Source organism: Myodes glareolus, chromosome 9 (assembly GCF_982192425.1).
Source record: "Myodes glareolus chromosome 9, mMyoGla1.1, whole genome shotgun sequence".
Classification (NCBI taxonomy): Eukaryota; Metazoa; Chordata; class Mammalia; order Rodentia; family Cricetidae; genus Myodes; species Myodes glareolus.
In genome coordinates this window covers 6616113-6641088 of record NC_142034.1, presented here as the reverse complement: position 1 = coordinate 6641088, position 24976 = coordinate 6616113, and the positions used below count along the sequence as shown (strand labels likewise).

The 24976-nt window shown below is 46.4% G+C and overlaps 2 protein-coding genes across 4 annotated transcripts in view; one reads left to right on the top strand and one right to left on the bottom strand.

Moving 5' to 3' along the window:
- Recql5 (RecQ like helicase 5) overlaps positions 1–15153 on the bottom strand; it is a 40715-nt gene extending 25562 nt beyond the window's left edge. The window contains exons 1-6 of one of the 2 annotated variants that reach the window (XM_087909777.1): positions 14387–15153; positions 11907–12028; positions 9233–9751; positions 8453–8558; positions 7520–7631; positions 4255–4417 (exon numbers count right to left, since the gene is read on the bottom strand). In XM_087909777.1, coding sequence (XP_087765903.1) covers positions 4255–4417; positions 7520–7631; positions 8453–8558; positions 9233–9751; positions 11907–12028; positions 14387–14516 — 1152 coding nt within the window. In that variant the 5' untranslated portion in view covers positions 14517–15153. The remainder of the gene's footprint in view (positions 1–4254; positions 4418–7519; positions 7632–8452; positions 8559–9232; positions 9752–11906; positions 12029–14386) is intronic. The other variant, XM_087909776.1, reaches the window with a different exon arrangement.
- A 107-nt stretch (positions 15154–15260) lies between these two features.
- Sap30bp (SAP30 binding protein) overlaps positions 15261–24976 on the top strand; it is a 31250-nt gene continuing 21534 nt past the window's right edge. The window contains exons 1-3 of one of the 2 annotated variants that reach the window (XM_048451988.3): positions 15261–15419; positions 16662–16771; positions 19925–19972. In XM_048451988.3, coding sequence (XP_048307945.1) covers positions 15314–15419; positions 16662–16771; positions 19925–19972 — 264 coding nt within the window. In that variant the 5' untranslated portion in view covers positions 15261–15313. The remainder of the gene's footprint in view (positions 15420–16661; positions 16772–19924; positions 19973–24976) is intronic. The other variant, XM_048451989.3, reaches the window with a different exon arrangement.

Genomic DNA, 24976 nt, shown 5'->3' with positions numbered 1-24976 from the left:
CATCAAATAAAATTTTAAAAAAATTAAATAAAAAATACAGGAAATAGCTATCTGGAAGCAATATTGAAATTTTGCATTTAGTTTCTTCAACGCCCAAGACACAGAAAAATGCACACTTCGTGGGGAGACAAGGGCACCGAGATCATGAAAATCAGCAGAGTCTACGACCGCATGGCTGAGGAGTGCTAACGAGACTCACTACTTTGTATGCTAGTCTAAAGAGCTCAGAGACTGCTCAGCAGCTAAGCACACACTGCTCTTGTAGAGGGCGCACAGTCCAGCTCCCAGCACCCACATGGTGGCTCACAACTCTCTGTAACTAGTTCTAGAGCTCTCATGCCCTCTTTTGGTGTGCAAAAATCCCACTCACTCATGCATGCAAAACACTCGTGTGCATTAAAGCTAAGAGAAGTTTTATTATTTTTTTAACCAATGTGTATGAGTGTTCGCCTGTATGGATGTAGGTGCACCACTTGTGTGCCTGGTGCCCACAGAGTCCAGAGGAGCATCAGGTCCCCTGGAGCTGGAGTTACAAAGAGTTATGAGCTGTCATGTGGGTGCTGGGAATCGAACCAGGGTCTTCTCCAAGAGCAGCCAGGACTCCTACCTACTGAGCCATCTCTCCAGCCCCATGTTTGTTGATGTTTTCCTTGTTTGTTTCTTTGTTTTGGTTTTTCAAGACAGGGTTTCTCTGTGTAGACTTGTCTGTCTCCTGGAATTCATGCTGCAGACCAGGCTGGCCTTGAACCCACAGAGACCCACCTGCCTCTGTCTTCTATGGCATGCACCACCACTGTCCAGCTTGTCGTGGTTTTAAAGAATCTTAGCTAGGGCTCTAGCACAGGGGCTTGCCTAGCCTGTCTGAGAACCTGGGTTCCGCCCCAGCAATAGTGACTGTGTATTTCTGTGCTGTGCCAGGAATTAAACCTGGACAGTTAGGCATGAGCTCTCCCACAGACTGCACCTCCAGCCCCAACTGCAGCTCTTGGGCTGGCGGTCTTTTCCTCATCGCGGCTATGTCAACACAGCTCCGAGCTGAACCCCACGGTTACAATTTCACATTGCCATGGTCACATTTCCTCTTTTGTACAGCACTGTTTCCCCTGAAAAACAGCTGCTTCTCTCTGTCCTGACTTCTTTAGATTTCAGTGCGACTAGTTCACCCCCAAATGTTCTGACACAACAAAGAATTCATTTCCACAGGAACCCAAGAGAGCAGTCAATTGGATTTTTGAAAACCTCCTTGATTGAGCCTTCCGCCCCTAGCAGCATCTATGATTTTGCTCCGAGTCAGTACCCAGCTATCTCTCTGGCTTCCCTCACACTGCACGGCTAGCACTTTGCCCTCGGGGCCCTCTTCCCAGCACAGATTGTTGTTTCTTGTTTTAACTTTACGTGTATGAGTGTTTGGTCTGTGTGCATATCTGTGCACCACACGCACACCTGGTGCCCTTGGAGGCCAGAAAAGGACATCAGATCCCCCAGAAGTGGAGTTACACACGGCTGTGAGTTGCTATATGGGTGCTGGATATTAGACCTGGATCCTCTGTGAGAGCAGCAAGTGCCCTGAACTACTGAGCCAACTCTTCCGCCCCAAGTTTTGAATGTATTTTTTGAATGTATATTTTTGTGTATATTTTAAAAGATTTGTATGAGTGCTGCTTTTGTTCTTGTTTTTAACGTGCACCATGTGCATGCAATGCCCAAGAAAACCAGAAGAGGGCACTGAATTCCTTGGGACTGAAGTCACTGAGCCATTTCTGAAGCCCCTCACCCCAGGTTTTGTTTTTTAATGAAGTCTTCTAAATTAGGGTTTTCTAGGCAGACACTTGCCTTTTTTCTGTTATTCTTTTGTATTTTGTTTGTTTGTTTGTTTGTTTGCTTTTTCGAGGCAGGGTTTTGCTTTGCAGCTTTGGAGCCTGTCCTGGAACTCACTCTGTAAACCAGGCTGGTCTTGAACTCACAGAGATTCTCCTGCCTCTGTCTCCTGAGTGCTGAGATTAAAGGCTTGCACCACCTGGCTTGTTTTGTTTTTTGTTTTTTGTTTTTTTTTTGAGATATAGTTTCATTGTATCTTCTAGGCTGGCTCTGCACTCACTACTTAGCACAGGCTGACCTGAACTGTGGCAACCCTCTTGTCCCAGCCCCCGAGAGCTAGGGCGTTCACTACTCCATTACTTGACACTACTTCTTGCTGCTGTCCCCTCTCCTGTGCTCCTTACCCTTGTGAGTTTACCTTTTTATTCCTTTACTGTCACTTGGATGGGGATCAGAAATAATTGTGTTCAATTTGCAACATTTATTATTTATTTGTATGTTGGGGGGTGGACAGGTGCCTATGGAGACCAGAAGAAACTGATCCTCTGGATGTGAAGTCACAAGTGGTTGTGAGCTGTCTGACATGGATGGTAAGAACCCAGTCCTCTGCCGGAGCAGCAAGGACTCCTAACCACTGAGCCAACTCTCCAGCCCTTTTTCTTTTCTTCTTTTAAAATTACCATATAACCATTAGAAAACATGACAAGCCTGTGACATTTTCATATACATGCATCATGTACTTTGCTCATATTCAATCAAGTAGAGCACGGCAGAGGTGGATGATATCCTCCTCGATCACTCAGTGTTTCTTGGCTGGACCAGACAGGAGCCTGTCAGCTTCCCTGCTGTGTACAAGGATCTTCTCACCATCTTCCTTCTCTCCCGGGCTGCTGTGGTGTGAGCACACACTGCAGCATCAAGCTTGGTTTCTGTTTTCTGTTTTGTTTTTATCCGCTTGCTTGTTTGCTGTGGGAGCCGAACTGGGCTCACGAGTGTGCAGCATGAGCTCCACCCATGAACCACACCCAACCCTTTGGTGTTTGGAGACAAAGTTTTGCTCTGAAGCCTAGGTTGACCTGGAACTCACCAGGTACTCTTGGCTGTCCGTGACCCTCAGTCCCCCTGCTCTGCCTCCTGAGTTCAGAATCACAGGTCTTCACCACCATGCCCAGCTCTTTTTGGCTTTTGCCTTTTGAGTTATGTACTGACAAGATGGCTTAACAGATAAATGTGATTTGACTGCTATCAAAGTCAATAAACTGAGATGGACCTAGCACCTAAATGGTGGAGGGAGAACGGATTCCTACAGTTTGTCCTCTGACCTCCACGTGCGTGCAGTGGTGTTCCCACCACACCAAAGCATGCAAATTAAAACAAAAATCACCAGGCATGTTGGCACACACCTTAAATCCTATCACTCGGGAGGCAGGGGCAGGTGAATGTCTTGAGTTTGAGGTCAGCCTGGTCTACAGAGTGAGTTCCAGGACAGCTAGGGGAGTTATAAAGAGAAACCCTGTCTTGAAAAACCAAAGAAACAAACAAATTGAGATGATCTTTCTTCTCCCAGAAACATAAACTATTTTACCCTTAATTTCCCAGTGTTTTTGAAGTGTCAGCCCATTTGAAATTCATACATGTTGGGGGCTGTAGACCCCAGACCCTGAATTTCCTGTAAACAACTTGTTATGCTTGCAGTTGCTCTGAGCAAAACAACTTGTTTTCCTGTGTTTGCAGCTGCTCTGAGCAGAGACCCTCAGGAGTTCCTGATGGCAGGGGAGTGGTTTCTGGTGGGTTTGGCCAAGGTGTGGCTGTCAGTTAAGCTGCCCTGGAACACAAGAAAGGGGGCATTCTTGTTCCAAGGATGACCTGTGTCCCTGTGTTTCTGTCTGTGTGTGCATGTGTTTAAATCTCCAGCTCCTTTCCCAACTCATGAAACATCCCGTAGTGCAGGCGCTACACATACACAGAACATGTAGGAACTAATTTCATCTTTTCCCCAGCGCTGACTTTTGAGTCCCTCATTTTCCTGGTGACTTATAAAGTACCCATCTCACACCATACTCCTTTCTAGTTTGGGTCTGCTTTGGGCTTTCTATAAATAATTGGATAAACATTTTAAAAAATTAAGTGGCTAAAGAAAAAAAAACAGACACAGGGAAACACTTATGTAACAAGGCTCACTAAAACAAGGCAAGAATGATTGTGTCTATATTTAACAACCGATACAAGGTGGTACTCAGGTAAGCTATTAACAAGAAGTTGTTTAACCCAGCTTGTCACCAGCAACCCGCTCACCCATCACACCATTTCCCTTGGGTATCTTTCCAGGCCGGAACCAGCCCTCTAGTTTATAGACACTCTCTAGGCTCAGCAATGAGCTATATGAAATGGAGGGGAAGGTTCAGACAACAAGGGTATCCACTGCCTGAGACTTACTTGGAGTTTGGCTATTTCCTTTCTGATGAGGAAGTTGACTTGGTCTCGGTCATTCCTAGAGTAATAAAGACGGCACCAAGATTGTTTCCCATCCCTGCCAGCACGGCCAGATTCCTGGTAGTAGCCAGCCATGGACTTGGCAATATTCCAATGGGCAACAAATCTGTAGAATACAAAAGGATACGATATATGATGGGAGTGTTGAGTGCTCCAGAGGAGGGATCCTGTCAGGAGAAGCACTTACTCCCTGGGGCCAGGTACAGGGGAACTAACTAACACACAAGACACAGATCCTAGAATATACCAGAGTCAGCAGGGTAAGACCCCTGTGGCCCCTCAAACAGGCCTTTCTGCCATAGAGCAGCCCAACTAAGAGGCCACAGCTGGAGTTATCAGAGAAAGTCTAATAAATATGGCAAAGTAAAAAAAAAAACAAAACAAAAAAAAAAAAAAACCAAACCTCAACAGTCAGAACAGAAGGGATGGTCCAATGGTTAAGAGCACTGGCTGTTCTTCCAGAGAATAGGGTGTTCTGCTTTTGTTTAAACAGAAGATGAGAACCTGTGGATTCCTTACAGACTAATGTGGTTTGATGGACCAAGATCCCCTGAAAAACTCCAATAGGAGTGGATGGCCCAGATGATCCAACAATTTGGAGAACCACTGTTGGAGTTTTCTCTGAGGTCTACATTCAGAACAGCCTCAAGACTGCTGATTGAGATGAGATAATCAAGCCTCACAGAATATTCCAGTCAGTACTTGACCATAATCCTAAATCTTCTTTAGGTCCCCAAAAGATTATCAGCACCCCCAATCAACAGGAGGTAGCCTAGAAAACTAGGCCCACAGTCCCAAAAAATGGATTATGGATGGTTGTCTTTGTTTAGAGTATTGACTACAAGTTGTTATGGATAATGGTCAGGAAAAAAGCCAAACAAAGGTTAGATTCAGAGTTCTTGTTCTGCAAAAAAGTTGGGGGGTGCTGCTGTGGGACAATGGTCTTATACCCTGTAAAGATTTGTGATTTGTATTGGTTTAATAAAATGTTGATTGGCCAGTAGCCAGGCAGGAAGTATGGGTGGGGTGAACAGAACAGGAGAATTCTGGGAAGAGGAAAGACTCAGTCTGCAGTTGTCACCCAGACATAAAGGAAGCAAAATGAGAATGCCCCGCTGATGAAAGTACCAAGCCACATGGCAAATACAGACAAGAATTATGGGTTAATGTAAGTTTTAAGAGTTAATTAACAAGATGCCTGAGCTAATAAGCCAACCAGTTTATAATTAATACAGAACTCTGTGTGTTTCTTTGGGACTTAATGGCTACGGGACTGGGCAGGACAGAAACCTATGTCAACAAGGGTGTGAGTCCCAGCACCCATGTGGCAGCTCACAACCTTCTTTAACTCCAGGTACAGGGGATCCAATCCCTTCTTTTGGTCTCTGCAGGCACCAGGCATACCAGTGGTGCACGAACATACATGCAGGCAAAATATCCACACACATAAAATAAAAATAAAAAACAAAACAAACCTTTAAAGCCAGAGGCCAGAATAAATATCAGACTTAAGAACAGGCTGGACAAACTAGGCAGTGGTGGCACATTCCTTTAATCCCAGCACTTGGGAGGCAGAGGCAGATGGATCTCCAAGTTTAAGGTCAGCCTAGTGTACAGAGAAAGCTCTAGGATAGCCAGGGCTACATAGAGAGAAACCCTACCTTAAAAAAACAAAAAACAAAACAAACACCCAGAACAGACTGGGCATGTTGGTGCACACCTTTAACCAGCACCCAGGAGGCAAAGGCAGGTCCATCTGAGACTTTGGTCTGGTCTATATAGGTGTTGGAGGAGATCACATGTTTGTCCTGACCACCCAGAACTGAAATAAGCACACAGAAACTATATTATTTAAATCACTGCTTGGCCCATTAGCTAACACTTATATCTTAATTTAACCCATCTCCATTAATTTGTGCATCACCACGAGGTCGTGGCCTACTAGCAAAGTTTTAGCACATCTGTTTCTGGCGGCAGTTTCATGGCTTCTCCTTACTCTTCCTCCTTTCTCCCAGCATTCACTTTAGTTTTCCCTGCCTAGCTCTACTCTTTTGCCCTATCACAGGCCAAGACAGTTCTTTCTTAACCAATGGTATCCACAGCATACAGAGGGGAATCCCACATCATATAGGGAGTTCCAGGCTAGCTAGGACTACACAGTTTGACCCTGTCTCAATAAATAAAGATCAGAGGCCAAAGAGATAGTTCAGCAGTTAAGAACTGTACTGCTCTTGTAGAGGACCCCAGGATTAATTATCAGCACCCATGTTGAGTGGCTCACAACGACCTATAACTCCAGCTCCAGATTTGACATACATTTCTGGCCCTTGTGGGTACTGCACACCCACACACAAAAATGAAGTTCAAAGAAATTGTTTCTTATGAGCTGCATGACCTTACTTTACAACCCCCTTGAAGAGGGAAGGAGATAGTTATTAAATACCTACTATACATCAGTTGCTACATGCTTCATTTGTTGGTCGCCATCACATGAATTAGCCTACTCTTCAAGGAGATGAGAGAGGCGAGTCTGTATGAGAACACTCAGTGAAGGAAGAACAGAGCTAGGATTGGAGCCTCAGGGAATCTGACTTAAACTTGGCTCCTAACGAGCCACAGCAGACCGGGCTCAATTCCTGATTCTATAGTCTGTGTTTTTTCAAGTGCACAATTCCAATTAGTAGAGTGACCACTCCTACCCAGTGATGTGGTGAGACTTAATGGCACATACACAGAAGTGCTCTGCAAATCTACAAGGCATTTCTGTTATTGTTAGGACACGGGGCTTCCCGCAGTAGCCCATGACATTAGACCATGGCTGGAAGTAAAAACCTTTCCTAGGGTCGCCAGAGTGAGATGAGTCTAGGATGAAGCCTACTCTTCTAGACTGCCAAGGATAGTGATAAGGGAAACAAGATCTTCAGTTTTGACGGCCACTATGAAAAGGGCTGAAACAGTTACTTCCTCCAGCCCCTGAGGTCCTCCCTGAAAGACAGATGTGAATCAGATTGTGATGGACAACCTAGTAACAGATTGCCAAGTCCCTGGGGTTGAGAAACCGTCGGCATCTGGGCTGTGTACCTGGGATCCCCTGTGGCCGCCTCCTTGGTGGCCCTAGACAAGCACACAGACTTGGAGACTTTGCACACAGCACAAGGCAATCGACTATAAGCCAAGCCCCCAACATAACGCAAGAACCAGAGCTTACCGGACATTAGCTTTGTCCACTCCCATCCCAAAACTGATCGTTGCAACAATCACAGGGACCTTCTCCTCCATCCACTCGTTCTGTACCTGTGTTCTATCAGACGCCTTCAGCCCTGGAAAGGAGGGGAGGGTGAGCAAGGAAAACTCACATCTCCCGTGGGTTTCTCTTCAGGGTGTGGGAGTTATCTTGGGTTTGATACTGTCCTGGACACTTTACCTATACCCTGAATCCATCACTTCTTACCCACATAACCACGGACCAGGCACTTAACCTCATAGAACCTGAACTAGCCAGCCAAGTATGTTGGCACACGCCTTTAATCCTAGCACTTGGGAGGCAGAGACAGGAGGATCTGAGTTCAACACCTGGTCTCCATAGTGAGTTTCAGGACAGCCAGAGATACATAGTGAGAGCCTGCTCCAAAAACCCAAAAATAAATATAAGAACTTAGCCCATGAATGGCAAAGACTATTCAATAAACATGAGAACCAAGAACTTAAGTTCATAGGTCTTCAAAGTCTGTGGATTTTATTTTTAAATAATACCTGGGCCCACAAAAAACTATCACCTGGGGCTGGAAAGATGGCTCAACAGTTAAGAGCTCCAGCTGTCCTTTCAGAGGACCAGGGTTCAGTTCCCAGCACCCACAGCTCACAACCATCTGTAACCCCAATTCCAGGGATCCGACGCCTTCCTCTGGTATCTGTGGGCACTAGGCATGCAAGAGATACAACACATAAAAACCAAAGTTCTTTATCTGCTTCTGGGTAGGCACAGGACAGAAGAAAGAACTCTAGAGTCACAACTCTCTAGACTCCTCCTAGGGGACTTAAATAGTAACAGACCACCCGGCTATTGAGGATCCACAACGAAGAGGCAGTGTGCTAAGACGCGTGCAATAGTGCAGAGGACAGGAGAGCTGGCGCCTCTTACCTGCGTGGTAAGCCTTGGCCTTCACACCCCTGCTGCTGAGCTCGATGGCCAGCTGGTCGCAAGCCTCTCTAGTCCTGCAGTAGACAATGCCACAGCCAGATAACGGCTGAGCAGGAAAAGGTGGGAAGATAGCAATCAGGGAAGGATGGCACAACCAGCCTCTCACCAGAGCACAGCCTGCTCTCAAAGCCCCACGCTTTCTCTTGTCAATGTCCCAATCTTCTCTTAAGCTGAGCAGTCAACAGGGCTCATCGCTAAAAAAAAAAAAAAAAAAAAAAAAAAAAAAAGCAGGACCAATCCTGGCGTAGTGTTGTATGCCTTTAATCCCAGCAGTAGGGATGAGGCAAACCTCTGACAAAGCCAACCTGATCTACATTAGGGGCACCCAGAACACCAAAGGCTACACGGTAAGACCCAGCGTCAAAGCAAACCTAAAAAAAAAAAAAGAAAGAAAGAAAAGAGAGAGAGAGAGAGACCAGAGCGAAAATCCAAAATCTAGGCTTTCTAATTCCCCTGCTTCCTCTCTGAGGACCCCGTGTAGGCCTACCAGACATACAAGGACCGTTCACCTGCCTCCCACAGTAGGATCTGAGGCCAGAGAATCCCAGTGAGGAAGGTAAATGTTCACTTAAAAAACGGGGAAAACTCTCTTTGTACACAAGTTCTAAGGAGCCTAGCTAAGGTAACCAGAAAAGCAAGGGGCTTTGAAAACAGCAGCTACGTCTGTGCTGCAGACAGCACTTTGGCCTCCCCACCCTTTAACTTCCGTCCACACCTCACCCCTTTATCTGTCTTCTGTCCCAGAGCCTTAAGGCAGAAGTCCCTCAGGTTCCCGCAGAGGTCAGGAATGAGCTCCTTGAACTGCACGTCGTAGAAGAGATTGGCCCGGAAGCAGGGGGTCTTGAAGGAGGCCACTGGCTGCTTCAAGTGTAGGGCAGCAAACACATCCTCTTGAACCTGTGGGGTGGCTGTGGCAGTGAGAGCCACACACGGGGCATGTGCCAGGCGGGAACGGAGGGCACCCAGACGCAAATAGTCAGGCCGGAAGTCATGTCCCCACTGTGAAACACAGTGAGCTTCATCCACCACCAAGTAGGAGAGCAGGTTTCGGGACACGAGGGAATTCAGGGTGGGCTGGAAGGAGGCTGAAGCGGCCATCTCCGGGGTGATGTACAAAAGCTTGGTCCGAGGTTTGTCTCGCTCCAGGTCAGACAGCAGCTCCTTCCTCTCCTGCACCGAGAGCTTGGAGTTGAGGGAACTAACTTGCACCTTCAAGGCCATCAGGTGGTCCACCTGGTCCTGAGGGCAGAGAATAGGCAGTGGAGCGCCATTAGCCCTCAGCACCAGACGATGAGCACAGCATCTCCACCCGGAACACAGAACAGCCTCCTCCTCACTCCACTACGTCTTCTCTATTCTCAGAAGGACGGGGAGAAAAGTGGGTGGGAGGACAGGCTTCGGAGTCAGAAAGCCTGGCCCTGCTGCTGGCTCCCTTAACTGCCATATACTCTTGGAGGCCCAGTTCATCCTCCTTCACCGTGCCCCTCACTCCCACCACAGGACTACAGAACAGGGTCAAAGGGGAGACGGTGCATGCGCCTGTAATCCCAGCAACTCAGATGTGGAAGCCAGAGGATCAGGAATCTGAAGCCAGCCCAGGGTAGAGGAGACCCTGCCTCAAAAGATAAAAGAAAGGAGGCCAGGTGTGTCACAACACGCCTTTAAACTCGGCGGACAGAGGCTGGCAGTTTTCTGGCTCTGAGGCCGGCCTGGTCTACATGATGAGCTTCAGGACAGCCAGGGCTACAGAGAAGCCCTGTCTGGAAACAAAGAAGGAAAAAGAAAAGAGCGGTGAAATGGGTGCACGTCAACATGCTTGGCACAAAGCCTGATGCCGTGAGCGTTACGTCTTCCTGTGCTCTCCTGTGTCGCAGATGGCTCGTCACACACGGCTGTGCTTCCTCAGTCCTACCAGCCCACCTGCAGGCACTAAATACAGTCTCGACATCTGCAGGGCAGATACTAATATAAGTTTCAGTTTCTCTCCCTTTTTTCAGTTGTACATCCCTGTATGTGTGCTAAAATAAAATATAACACCAGAGACTCCCCTATACAGTTTTTTAAAAATTTACTCATTTTATGTGTACTGGTATTTTGCCTACATGCATGTTCATGTAACGGTGCTGGATCCCTGAAACCAGAGTTAAAGACAGTTGTGGGCTTCCATGTGGTTGCTGGGAACTGAATCCTAGTCCTCTGGAAGAGCAGCCAGTGCTCTTAACTTCTGAGCCATCCCTTCAGGCCCCCTGTATATTTATTGATCTATCCACCCATATCTTCTTTCCTGTTGTGAGCACACACATGGGAGAGGGAAGGCATGCATGTATAGGTATGACTGGATACCTGTTGTGAGCACACACAAAGAGGGAAGGTATGCATGTACAGGTATGGCTGGATACCTGTTGTGAGCACACACGGGAGAGGAAAGGTATGCATGTATAGGTATGGTTGGATACTTTTCTGGACAATAAACAACAGAAGGAAAGAATCTCAAGCCAGATGTAGCAGCACACGCCTTTAATCCCGGTACTCGGCGGATATAGGCAGGAGGATCTGTGACTTCAAGGCTAGCTTATATATATGGAACTCAAGGTCAGCCAGGGCTGTATAATAATACCCTGTCTCAAAAAAAAATCAAAGATTCATTGTGACTCATCAGAATGATATGCACTAGTGGAGAGCCCTACATTTGGGCAATAGAGAAACTCGGCATAATTACCTAAGCAAATCAGAGAAAAGAGGCAGAGGCCAAATTAAGAAGTGAAATTTCTTTGTGTGTGGTGTCTTTTGCCTAAATGTATGTCTGTGTATCACAAGAGTATCTATTGCCTGAGGAGGTGGTGAGACTCCATATGGTGCTAGAAATCGAACTCTGGTCTTCTGCAAGAACAAGTGTCATAACCACTGAACCCAAGAAGTGAAATTTCTAGCTATAAAATCCCTTCTCTTCAAGGTGGGTCTGGAGGCACATGCACAGGATTCTAGCACTCATGAAGTAAGGTGGTAGAAATGGAAGTTCAAAGGCAGCCGAGGCTTAAAAACAAAACAAAACACATGCTGTCAAGATGGATCTCAGGTAATGGTGTCTGCTGCCAATCATGACAGTTTAACCTCCTGTATCCTATATGGTGGAAAGAAGGCAGACAATACAGGATAAACATAATGCAGCAAAAATGTTTTTAAAAAATGTGTATGACATAAAATTAAAAGTAAAATTAGGCAAAGAGACAGAAGGGGGGCAAGAAAAGAGTAGGGGAGTAAGGGAAGGAACTATATTCAACATGCAATACATGTTTATCTGAAAACTGAACAAAAAATGGTCAAAACAAATAAGCAAACATTCCTTTCCCTCCCGATCTGTTTGGGTTTTCATGTTCATTTCCCCAAGACTCACCTGAATCAAAGCAATGAGAGGAGAGACTACAATAGTGATTCCTTTGGCCAATAGGGCAGGGAGCTGATAGCACAGAGATTTCCCTGCCCCCGTGGGCATGCACACAAAAACATCCTTGTCACCTGCAAGAGACAAGACATCTCAATATATCCTGTCTGATTTTACATGAAGGCTCTTGAAGAAGTAATTTTTATAAAGAAGGGGTGTTCACTAACTCACTATCAAATGGCTACTGGTGGGGGAGGGGAAGGACTCATTTTTCTTTTCTTTTCTTTTGAGACAGGGTTTCTCGTGTAATAGCCCTAGCTGTCCTGGAACTAGCTCTTGTAGACCAGGCTGGCCTCGAACTGACAGAGATTCACCTGCCTCTGCCTCCCAAGTGCTGGAATTAAAGGCATGCGCCACCACCACCTGGTGTAAGAATTTTTTGGGGGGGTGGGGACACTCATTTTTCTCTAAGGGCTAGCCACTAGGAGTTTGACAATGCTCCGGTCACTATGTGGACAACACAATTGGATTTTCTTTAATCTTTTGGGGGGAGGCCACAAAGGTGGGGGGCAGACCTGGGAGGACTGGGAAGTAAGGGTGACTGGGTGCATTTTGTGAAATTACCAAATAATCAATCAAAATATTAAAATTTTTTTAAAAAAAGATGTTCACTATGTAACCATGGCTAGATTGGAACCTGCTATGTGAACTGAGCTGGCTTTGAACCTGCTGATCCTCCTGACCCTGCCTCCCAAATGCTGGGATTACAGGCCTGTATGGCTAAGCCTGGTCCTGGTAGCTATAAATCAAATGAAAGTGTAGGAAAACCATTGAGCTGAGTCTACACATGGGTGTGTCTCAGTATTCCCTTCTCCACCCTTTCCATGTGAAGGGCAAGGACCTTGAAAGACTAGACTTTCGAACAAACTACTTCTAGCAATGGAGCTGTGATGGCTAAAGAAACTCCATTTTGTGCTAGGCGTCCGTCTTGGTACTTAACAGCTGTTTGTCTCTGATTCAGATTCCTGCAAGATAAGTTCCCAGCAACCCTGACTCCTTGACTCCCACCCAGAAATGTACAGTCCTGAGCATCTGTTTGTTATGGCCAACTGCTTATTTGGCTTCTGGAACTTGTTTACACAGATATTCGAGGACTATTTTGAGGTTACTTTGACCATCTAATCTTGGCAGAGCAGAACAGCTCTTGTTAATTGTGCCTTTAAAAGCCCTTCCTTCTCCCACCTCTAGGTGGCACAACTGATTCGGGTTAGAGGCTGTGGTCCTGCTAGCTTTAATAAATCTGGCAAAATAAGATCTAAATTGAGTCTGAGAGTTTTGTCTTAGTGGTCTTGAACTCTATAACAGTACTAAAAAATGGTCTACAAAGTGAATTCCAGTACAGCCAAGGCTACACAGGGAAATCCTGTCTTAAAAAAAAAAGAAAGAAAAGAAAGAAAGAAAGAAAGAGAAAAAAAGAAAAGAAAAAAGAAAGCATGCATTCAAGGAGGTATAGGAAAACAGATCTCTGGGAATCTGAGGGCAGCCTGGTCTACACAGTTAATTCTAAGCCGGCTATGCAGTGAGAACCTATTTCCAAAAAAAAAAAAAAAGAATGAGAAGAAAAACAAGGATTAAGTAATCTTCAGTTGCTGGGATATGAGTGTTTGGACTAAACAGCCAGGGAAGCAGAATATTGGGCACACCTGAGGAGACATGCAAGGCTATTTGTTACTCAGAAGTCTGTTTATAAACATATCCTTGCTAGTTGGTGGTGGCGCTCGCCTTTAATCCCAGCATTCGGCAGAGGCAGGTGAGTTCAACCTGGTCTACAGAGTGAGTTCCAGGACAACCAGAACACAAAGAAACCCTGTCTCAAAAAACAAAAATAACAGCAAAAATATCCTTACTATGACACTGCAGCTCACACCTGAACAACCCCAGGCCCCCTATCTCTAATTTACAGTATTATCATTCTCTCCTCTAGCTGGAACTCAAGTTACTCAATCTTCAGTGAGAGAATTACATGGTGCAACGACAAGATTAGGCATTACTGCTACCCTTGCTACCCTGCACACAAACAAGATTGGGCGTCTAGGATCAGACTACAAAGACAATCTATAGGTCTGGCTACAAAAAAAAACCCAAAAACCACACAACAACAACAACAAAACAGAACAAGTGTCGGTGGTTCTCTCATTAAAACTCCAAGTCTATAGCCAGTCACAGTGGCCCACACATGCAATCTCAGCACTTAATTCAGAGGCAGAAAGATGGGCTTAAATTTGAGGCCAGTCAGGGCTACACAGATTGTCAATAAGGAAAGTAAGAAATAAACAGAAACCTATCACCAATAAGCACCCCCTAGCTTTGGCTGTGAAAGATTTCCAAACCAGTATCGGACCCAGAGTGAGGCGGGTGGGAAGAGTCAAGGGAGGGTGTTGTGTTACAGTACTACCACGGTACAGCCAGGAGTCTGCAAAACAGGATGTTACCTTTCACTACAGCCATGGTCGCACTCTCCTGTAAAGGCGTTTTAAAAGAATCAAATCCAAAGACTTTCTTCAGAGTGGTCCGGACTCGCCGCTCTCGGTCGGGGGGAGTGGAGGAAGGGTGGGCGCTCATCTTAGCAAAAGGCAGCAGCCAAGAGGTTAAGGTAAGGGTGGTCAAAGTCTGTTATGAAAATGCTCCGTCCCACTTTAAAATACAGGCGATGTTTCTTCTGCCATTACAACCTGCTATGTTACACTTAAACATATCATTCTCATGCAATAAAACTGAAGGTTGAATTGCTTCACGCAATACATTCCTGGGGGGTTAACATGACTTCTCCCTTAATAAATAAAAACAAAAACAAGCCAAAACAAACAAACAAACAAAAAAAAAAAACACTGAACTATTCCAGGCCAGTTGAACAGATATAGAAACTGGACCACAACAAAAGTCCATAAACGTCTTCAAAACCGCCAGGAGAACTTGGAATTCTTTTTCTAGGGTCCTTGTTCTAGAAGCAAAGTCATAGCAACCATTCATTCCTCCAGGAGACCGACCCTCGCTCCCACCTTCTTCTTCCTCTGATCCCCCAAGTCAACAGCTTTCGCCCTTCACCAGTCGAATGCGCCCCAAACATCAGAGCCCAGGCTCTTTCTGGCTGGCTCTGCAGTTTTTCAATGAACACTCCACACTAACTCAGAAAACAACCAGCTCCAGGTGAAGTAAAAGCCGCAAAACCTTACTTCCGTCCCGTGCTGATGACGTTTCCAAGCACACGTCGAAGGGGCGGGGCCCACCCAAGCATGGCCGTTTTGATTGGTTTTCGTTCTGGCGCGGCGTCTCCTGGGGTCCGGAAGAAGTTGGTTTTCCCGCACGTCAATCGGCGATGTGAGTCATCAGCGTGAGCCACTCCGTCCTGTGGGAATAAGATGGCGGGGAAGAAGAACGTTTTGTCGTCTCTTGCAGTTTATGCGGAGGATTCAGAGCCTGAATCTGATGGCGAGGCTGGAGTCGACGCTGTGGGTGGCGCAGCTGGTGAGGCTTGAGCTGGCGTGGGGTTCGGAGTCTGTTACGGTTAAAAATGCTTCTTCTCCAGCGGGGTTTGAGGGGGAAGAGATGCTCATTGTGCTCCAGGTATCGGGTCCTGGAACCCCAGAGCGCAGCCGATGACCTCGGGCAGGCGGAGCGTTAGGACCTCTAATGCGAATGTGCTTCCTTTTGCCAACCTCTGCCAGGCATCGTGCCAACCGGAGGAAGGTTCAAGGGTGCCGCATCGCGGTTCAGTCTCACTCTCGTTGTTTGATGAGGAGAGAGAGTAATGCCGTGCACCTGGAGGATGAGAAAACTTGTTTCTCGTTAAACTGGTGACTTTTGTTTAGGACTAGACTCCAATGAGTCATCTTAGGGCTTTTAAAAGTACGTGTCTCGCCGGGCGGTGGTGGCGCACACCTTTAACCCCAGCACTCGGGAGGCAGAGGCAGGCGGATCTCTGAGAGTTCGAGGCCAGCCTGGTCTACAGGAGCTAGTTCCAGGACAGACTCCAAAGCTACACGGAGAAACCCTGTCTCGGAAAACCAAAAAAGTACATGTCTCCAAAGTGCATAATTCTGTAGCTCTAGGATAGAATGTGCTGGACATTCCTGAGCCTTTTAAGGCTACTGGGTGATTCTTTTACTTTGAGTTTTTAAAACCCATCAGTAATCCCTTTGCCCTCTGACTGGAAATCATAATGGGAACAGAATTCTTTTTTTATAGATTCATTTATTTATTATGTATACAGTGTTCTGCCTACATGCATGCCTGCCGGCCAGAAGAAGGCACCAGATCTCATTACAGATGGTTGTGAGCCACCATGTGGTTGCTGGGAATTGAACTGAAGACCTTTAGATGAACAGGCGGTGCTCTTAACCACTAAGCCATCTCTCCAACCCAAGAACAGAATTCTTTTTGTTGTTGTGTGGTTTTTGAGACAGGGTTTCTCTGTGTAACCCTTGCTGCCCTGGAACTCGCTCTGTAGACCAGGCTGTTTTCAAACTCACAGAGATCCGCCTGCCTCTGCCTCCTGAGTGCTGGGATTAAAATCGTGTGCTACCACTGATGGCCTCAACACCCCTATTCATCATTTGGTCTTCCTAAATGCAGACTCTAATCTGGGCCTGTGGTCACTTACCTGAGACCTAGGTTCCCTTTTTATCTTCAGAAGTAATCTTGGCCACTCAATTTTCAGAAATCTGTTTGTGAACCCCACCTCATCATCCTCTCCCTCTCCTCTTTCAGAAGAGAAAGGTGGCTTGGTATCTGATGCCTACGGAGAAGATGACTTCTCTCGACTCGGGGGTGATGAAGATGGCTATGAAGAAGAGGAGGATGAGAACAGCAAGCAATCGGTGGGTAAATCTTCAGATCCAGGGCTGTTTAAAACAGTGTTTCATCCATTCCATGGTTAACTCTGTCCCTTTTTCGCCATTGTTTGGAATCAGCTGGGTAATGTTGCTCATGCGAGAATACTTTGCCTAAGCGTGTCCAGAGCTTGATCCCCAGCACCACAAAAGGAAGAAAAAAGTTGAATTGGTGAAATAATAGTTCTCTTTGAAAGTTAAGTTGGTTTTTTTATCTGGACCGTATTGTAGTAACTTTGGCGCTGAAATTTGGGAATGGAGGGGGTTTAGTTTGGTTTGAGACAGAGTCTCATGAAGCCCAAGCTGAGCACAAACTTGCTATGTAACCTTGAGCTCCAGACCCCCTTGCCTCAGCCTCCTGAGAGCTGGGGTTCTAAGCATGAACCATTGTTCCTAGCTTGGTTACTTTCTGTGACCTAAGTATCAATGGGTGTTTGATATTGGCTTGTGAGTTTAACTGGTCTTCCTACTTGTGTAAGTATGTACATCCTTAGTAGTGGATCGTTTTCATGTCTATAAGCAACCTTATATTATTTTTAATCTTGCTTGGAGCTTGTTCAAATGCTTTACTCTCTGAGGAGGCAAGGAAGGGGAGTTATTTTGTTACCATATATTTTGATTCTTTTGTTATATTTTACTTGGTGTTTTTGTCAGCTTGGCCCTGGTTCTTGATCACAAACCTTCCTTGAAGTTAAGTAGGTGCAGGTAAGACTAGAAGGAGGATTTGCCTTCTCATTATCAAGAAAGGCTTAAGGGTACACGACCACTGACCACCCAAGTAGTACAGATCAGGATTTTAAAGTTTGGAAGGGGAAAAGCAAGGAAATTCAGGCTGTTGCTTATCGCAAGAAGACATCTGAAAAGAATTTGGGTATTGAATCTGGCCGCTTAGAAGCTATGTTCATTGAAATGCTCATGACATCTTTATTTTTTGTTTGAATTTGTTGTTATGTTAGTATGTAAATGTTACCATTAAAATGCTTTTTGACTAATTATAGTGGTCCATGCCAGCAATTCTAGCAGTCAGAGTGCTAAAGCAGGCAGAGGGAAGATTCCAGAGCAGATTCCTGTCTCAAGAAAAAATACGTAAAAAAATAAAGATGAAGACTGGGGGTGTAGCTCAGTGGTGCAGCTATAGCACCCGCCTAGCATTCCCAGGACCCTGGGTTGCTCTCTGGCACCACATAAAAATAAAAGCAAATAAAACATTTCACAGGGGGGCTGGAGAGACAGCTCAGAGGTTAAGAGCACTGACTGCTCTTCCAGAGGTTCTGAGTTCAATTCCCAGCAACCACATGGTGGCTCACAAGCATCCATAGTGAGATCTGGTGTTCTCTTCTGTCATATAAGCAGAACAGTGTGTACATAGTAAATAAATATTTAAAAAAAAATCACAGAGGGCTGGAGAGATGGCTCTTCCAAAGGTCCTGAGTTCAATTCCCAGCAACCACATGGTGGCTCACAACCATCTGTAATGGGGTCTGGTGCCCTCTTCTGGCCTGCAGGCATACACACAGACATAATAAACATAATAATATGTAAACATAGTAAACATAATAAATAAATATTTAAAAACATTTCACAGAATGTATTTTTTATTTTGTGAGAATTTTTTCATGTCCTTAGCCCCACCCATTAGTGATAATTCAGAGTTGAGTAAAGTTTCTTAGAAAACTTGTGGACTAAGGAAATCTCTCATTGGTGGTGTTTGTGTGCATGGATGGAACCATGGGGTTGTTCCTCAGCATCAACTACATCTACTGGCCGTGGTGGCTCTTGGCCTGTAATCCTAGCACTCGGGAGGTAAGGGATGAAGATGAAAAAAAAAATTCATGGTCATCCTTATCGAGGAGGTAGGAAGGCAGTAGGCAGGCTGGCAAGTTTTGTTACATTCTTTGGCTTTTCTTAAATATATGCGTGCTGCCTCAACACCCAAAACTGTTCTCTTTAATGCATTTCTTTGCATGTGTTTTTTTAAATGTTTTTCTTTATTATTTATTATGTATACAATATTCTGCCTTCATGTGCACCTGCAGGCCAGAAGAGGGCACCAGATCTCATTACAGATGGTTGTGAGCCACCATGTGATTGCTGGGAATTGAGCTCAGGACCATCAGAAGAACAGTCAGTACTCTTAACCTCTGAGCCATCTCTCCAGCCCCCTGCATGTGTGTTTTTAAAATATTGACCCTAATTTACTTTTTGTCATGTTCAAGCTATGTGTGGTATTTTAGTTTAAAAAAGAAAAAAACAACTCACCAAATCCCAGCAGGGACAATGAGAGCTATGTTAGCATTTTGCCAGGTTCTATCTTTGATTCTTTAGTTGATTGACTCATCCTAAGGAAGTTGTGTAGATGCATTAAGAGCCTCTGATTCACTGGCACCAACAAGGGCACCACCCCAGTGCAGTTTGTTCACACTGGGTGCTGTTGTATTAGCATCCTGGGTGCGGTGTCTTGTTTAGGTTAAAATGTAGTAGCTGGTTCCACATCTCCTTGGCTTTTGACCTTAGTTGCATTTGTGTTCGGTGGAATTGTAGGCTTACTTTGGAGAATTCATTGCCCCCATGGTTTTGACTCAGACCTCATTTGGGTAAGGAAGAAGACTGAAAACTGGATCGAGACAGTAATGTCACTGTACAGTAATGTGAGCACCCCAAAAGGCTGCCTTGCCCTTTAGTCTCCGGTCTCTGGGGTCACGTGGTCTGGTGATTTGCTGCCGCCTTCCCATAGCTGTGTTAGTGTCACTGTCACTGGCTTGTGGAGCTGCTGCCACAGCACCTAGGTGTTAAGCGGGGTGATGGCCGTCTAAGTAACTGTGGGGTGAATGTCAGAGAAGGGGTAAGAGTACATAATCCTGGCTCTAGTGATTGCGGTCTGACAGTTTGGAACATGATTTTCTTCAGGAATTTTCACGGATGTGGACGGTGACACGCTAATTTGAGCTACTGACCCCCCTCCCAGCTTGTCTCCTTTTCCCTTCTCTTTCTCTAGTGCTGGGTTGTGTGGTAGGGAAGGGTTCTTGGTGGGATGACCCCAGCTGGGTAGACAGGCTGTTTGCTCCAACCGCTGGTTATGTGTGTAAGAGTCCCCAGGCCCACTCCTTTTAAGTTTAATCCTGTAAATTCTTTGTCTTGTAGGAAGATGACGATTCAGAGACTGAAAAACCTGAGGCTGATGACCCAAAGGTATTTGGTATTGGCTGTGGCGGGGTGGCTGGATTCGATCAAGGCTTTTATCATACTGACCCACTTCATATGTCGGGTCAGGTTCTGTCCCACTAGCCCACAGAATGTGGGTATTGTCTAGGATAAAGCCAGCTGAATGAAGAACCTTAAGGCCACTAGGAATTCTTGAAGTGAGTTGGGCTTCTTGCCCTGATTTTGTGAGACTCGAGATCAGAAACACAAGAGGCCTGTCTGGATCCTGTAACCCATGCACACTCTGCAACTAGTGTGGGCTGTGAGGTCAGTGAGGGAGTGTTTCTAGAGTCAAGGCGTAGGGCTCCTTTGTCTTTTGTGGTACCTCTCAGAGGGCTCTGAGAGGGTGGGATCAACCTGAGGCCTTGCCAGAGTTGAGTCCGGCCCTCATCTTCCCAGGGATGTGCCCTTCTACTCTCGGACAAACATCAGAATGGTCTTTTTGAAAGCATCCCTGTTCCTTCTCATAGGTCTGTCCAGTAGCGGTTGAGAGTAATTAACAGTGGTTGGTTCTTGTCACAGTCCTTAGCGAGCCTGTGGTAATGAAGACCCAGCTGTTTGCTGTGCATTGGGCATTGGAAATGTACTTTTTGCAGAATCAAAAGAATAATCCCATGTTTCACAGTTGCAAACTGCCCTGAGACCAGCCAAGACCTTCAAGATGGCGTTGTGAGATTTAGGAAGTGTGCCTGGTTGTGACATAAAGCAGTAGTCTCTCATCTGTGGGTGTCAGGGTTCCAGGACACCTCACCTTCATACCCTATAGATACCCAAATCCATAGCTTCTCACAGACTTTATTGAAAGTGGTATATTTGCATATAATTTATGTGAATCCTGCTGGTCTCAGAGCATCTAAATCTACTTGCGCTACCTGGTACAGTGTAAATCATTGTTCAAAAAATGATAAAAATCTACTCTCATTCAACACAAATGCAATTTTGCTGGACGGTGGTGGCGCACGCCTTTAATCCCAGCACTCAGGAGGCAGAGGCAGGCAGATCTCTGTGAGTTTGAGGCTAGCCTGGTCTATAAGAGCTAGCTCCAGGACAGGCTCCAAAAGCTACAGAGAAACCCTATCTTGGGGGGAGGAATCAACTCAAGTGTTGCTTGAATTCATAGATGTGAAACCTGTATATATGAAGGGCCAATAGTATCTGAAAAGATAGCTTGAGCCATTCCATAGTGGGATGGATTCTGCCTTTGGATACGGCTGCATAACCATTGGCAGAGTCTGCAGAGGACTTAGATAACGTATCTTACCAAGGAAGCAAGTTTGGGCACCAGCATGCAAGAGTAGGCAGTGTGGACCCAGAAACTAGGTGCAAACTACTTTTCTCTGCAGAGTAAAAACTCAGGCAGGAGGCTATGGGGCAGACTGTGGCTCAAGACCGAAGGCCACCTGGAGAAGTTGGCATGCACTTGTCACCCCTGTGATCCCACCAGCAAACCCTTGCGGAAAGATTTGTGAGAGAGGGACCCCAGTGAAACTCGAAAGACTGCTTTCTGTAAGAGCAGTTCATAAAGAACAGGACACAGACACACACGGAGAAAGAGAAACTTGGGAAGATTGTGTGTCTTCCCCTTTCTCATTCCCACATCAAAGTTGGAAAAACTTCTAATGTAGTCTTTGTTCTTAGCTGGACCTGGTGGCTCATTCTTACAACCCTAGCACTTGGAAGGTTGAATTGAGAAGACTGGGGAGTTTGAGGCCAGCCTGGGCTACAGAGATGATGCCTGGGCCAGCCTGGGCTACAGGGTAAGATCCTGTCTCAAACAAAATAACAGCACTGAGGAGGTATAGGCAGGTGGGTCTCTTTGAGTTGAAGGTCAGCCCGACCTATATAGTGAGACCCACAAAGGAAAAGCTGTAGACTCATTCTTTGACAATATTGTATGCTGGGGCCAGAGAGGTGGCTCAGTGGTTAATCCAGAGGTCCTGATTTCAATTCCCAGCACCCACATGGTAGCTCACAACCATCTTTAACTAATCCCATGGGTTACAATGCCCTCTTCTGATGGGCAGACAAAACATATGTATACATAAATAAATAAATCTTTTAAGTAAATAAGTAAAGTGGGTCTTCCCCCCTTCAAATGCCAATACTGCATCCCATTCAATCATTTGAATTTCAAATCTTGCCGTGAAGTGAGTTTTCATGGAAACATTAGTGGGTGTGATGCAGAACACAGGATTCAGCCGCAGAGCAACTCGATTCAGTTCTTTGGAGGGTAACCATGGATAGCTCATCAGAGAGAGCCAATCAGCTCGGGGTGTCCTGCCCTCTCCAGTGGCTATCAGAGGCCCCCCCTTCAGGTGTCATCCTCAAAGACCAGAAACTGTCTGTACCCTGTGACTTCACAGTATTCCTGCCCCTGCTGTCGTCCCGCTTGGGCTGACGTCAGACTGTCTTCAGGCAGAGCTCTTTTTTGATACATCTCAGGTTTATTGTGTTTAGACTTATTTATATTTTACACACACACACGCACACACACACACACACACACGATCTCTATGGGTGGGTGCCCACTGATGCCGGAAGAGGTGTCTAGTTCTGGAGCTGGAGTTACAGTTGGCTGTGAGCTGTCGTGCGGATACTGAGAATTGAACTCCAGTCCTCTGCAAAAACAAGTTCTTTTTAACCTCTGAGCCATCTTTCCCATTCTGTTGGATTTGTTTTTATTAAAATTTACATGAGAGAGTTTGTTGTTCTAAGCTTTTGATTTGAAGAATTCTCACAGAAGGACCTGCTGCTGGGGCGGATCTTTAGTTGTGTCTTGTTTAGCTGATGAGTTGCTGTCGTGGTTTCTATCCACTAGATGGCGCTCTCCTTTGCACTTTTAGCTTATTCTGTGGGGCTCTCAGCACATTTTGGCTTTACGACACAAATGAAAATGCAGGCTCCAGCGAACTTCTGCTCATTGTCTATATTGATATCTCAGAAGTTCCAAGTGAGGCCAGGCGGCGGTGGTGCACACCTTTAACCCCAGCTCTCAGGAGGCAAAGGCAGGTGGATCCTTGTGAGTTCTGGTCTAGAGTTCCAGAACAGGCTCCAAAGCTAGAGAGTAACCCTGTCTCAAAAACCCAAAAGGAAAAAAAGAAAACCAATCTTCCAGCTGAGATGCAGTCTCTCGCATCTGTGACCCCAGCACTGGGGCAGGATGGAAACAGCAGCCGTAGGGCCCTTTGGCCAATCAGTCTAGGCAGCTGGTGGGCTCCAGGTTCAGTGAAGGGCCTCATCTTGGAAAGTAAGGTGGAGGACTGTGGAGGAGACACTAGGCTGCTACCTCTGACCTCTGCTTGGGCAGAGCAGGTGGTCGTGTTTGCTGTGTGAAAGTTGGGAGGAAAGGGCAGCGGCAGCCAGGTGTGAACCTGAACCAGCACAAAGCAACATGGACGAGACTTGCCATCCCATAGTCAAGAGCTCTCTGTTGTCTCTGGCCAAAGCACTGCACTTCAGGGGCACCTGATGGCTCCAGTGTGTCCTCTCTCCGTTTGCTCTCGGTACATGAGTGCCCCCCCCCCCGTGCCGCTCTTCTGTCCAGCTTTGCTCCGTTGCTCTGGAGCATTTCCCCGTGTTGATGTTCCCCTCCTCTCCTGCTCCTGTGGATAGAGGTATTTCCACTCGCTGTCCCTGGCACGCCCTTCTGTTGAAAACAAACAGGGATAGATAGCCTGAAATGAGAAAGATGAGGCGGCCTGCTGCCAGCTTTCGGGGAGGGCCTGCGTTTGCTAGCTCCCTGAGGTCTTTGGTCTAGGCTCTGTGCTAGGGAAAGAATCCTGGCCTTTCTAGGAGCTACCACGGAGTAGGAGAAATTTTTGTGGCATTTTTGGAAGAGGTGTGTATGATCCCAGCTAAATCAAAAGAAAATATTCTTAAAATGCTGAGAGCCAAGCTGGGTGTGGTGACTAACTTTGAAGGCTAAGGCTGGAGAGTCCCAAATTTAAGGCCAAATTAGTCAAACTTTGCCTAAAAAAGAAAAGATTCGGCAGGACATGATGGCACACACGTTAGTTCCTGCAGAGGCTGGGGGATCTTTTAATTGCAGGCCAGTGGGAACTCCACTGTCAGACCCTGTCAGACGACTAAAATTAACAAGATTGACAGGGGAGTAGGTAACAGTCTTGTAACTAGATGGCCTGGGCAGTGCCCCAGCTTGGCTTCCGTTCAGCTGTGGAGCCCGGGCACACACCTATCACCTTACCCAGCCCATCGGGACCATCTCAGGAGGCGCGGGGTCGGGATGGGGTGAGAGCGCTTCTCTGAGCAAAATGGAGCAGTCAGGGCCATGTCAAGATGCCTTTGCAGCGCAGCTGAGCGACGTGACATGGGGCGGACGCATCCTGTAGGTCGTGGTTCTCGGGTCACTGACCATGGGCCTAGTTTTGTCCGCATAGCTCCCAGGGTAAAGAAGTGCCGTGTGGTTCCTGTCTGAAGGAATTAGCTGCGATATCAAACACTACTGTTCTCACAGTACAGTTGCTACTTGTGTACTTGGAAAACACACGTGTGTGTGAGGTATCTGGGAGATGTCAAGTGCTTCCCGTGTGAGCTCTAGGTGTCCTGTGGCCATTCTGTGTGCTCCGATACACAGGCTGGAAACTGCACTGGGAGATAGTATTCATGCTGGACTGAGGGTGAGTCCCTCCGGAGGCCCAGCTCAGCCGTGTGAATGGTTCTCTGCCTCCACCCCGAAGTGGTCTGGGGCTCCCTGTTACTGCGTGTACTTGAGACTCCCTGTAGATAGACTTGTACTGGGCAGACCTCCCTCAGTAATTCTTCATTCTTCCTCCTTTCCCACGTCAGTGCTAATAAGTAATGTTACTTCAAGTTATATTTTTAAATATAATTGTGGGGTGGGTATATGACATCACAGACAGTTGTGAGCTGCCTGGCTTGGGTGCTGGAGCTCAAACTCTGGTCCTTTGAGAGTAGTACTTGCTCTTAACCGCCGAGCCCTCTCTCCTGCCGCTCACTGTTGGTCTTTTGAGG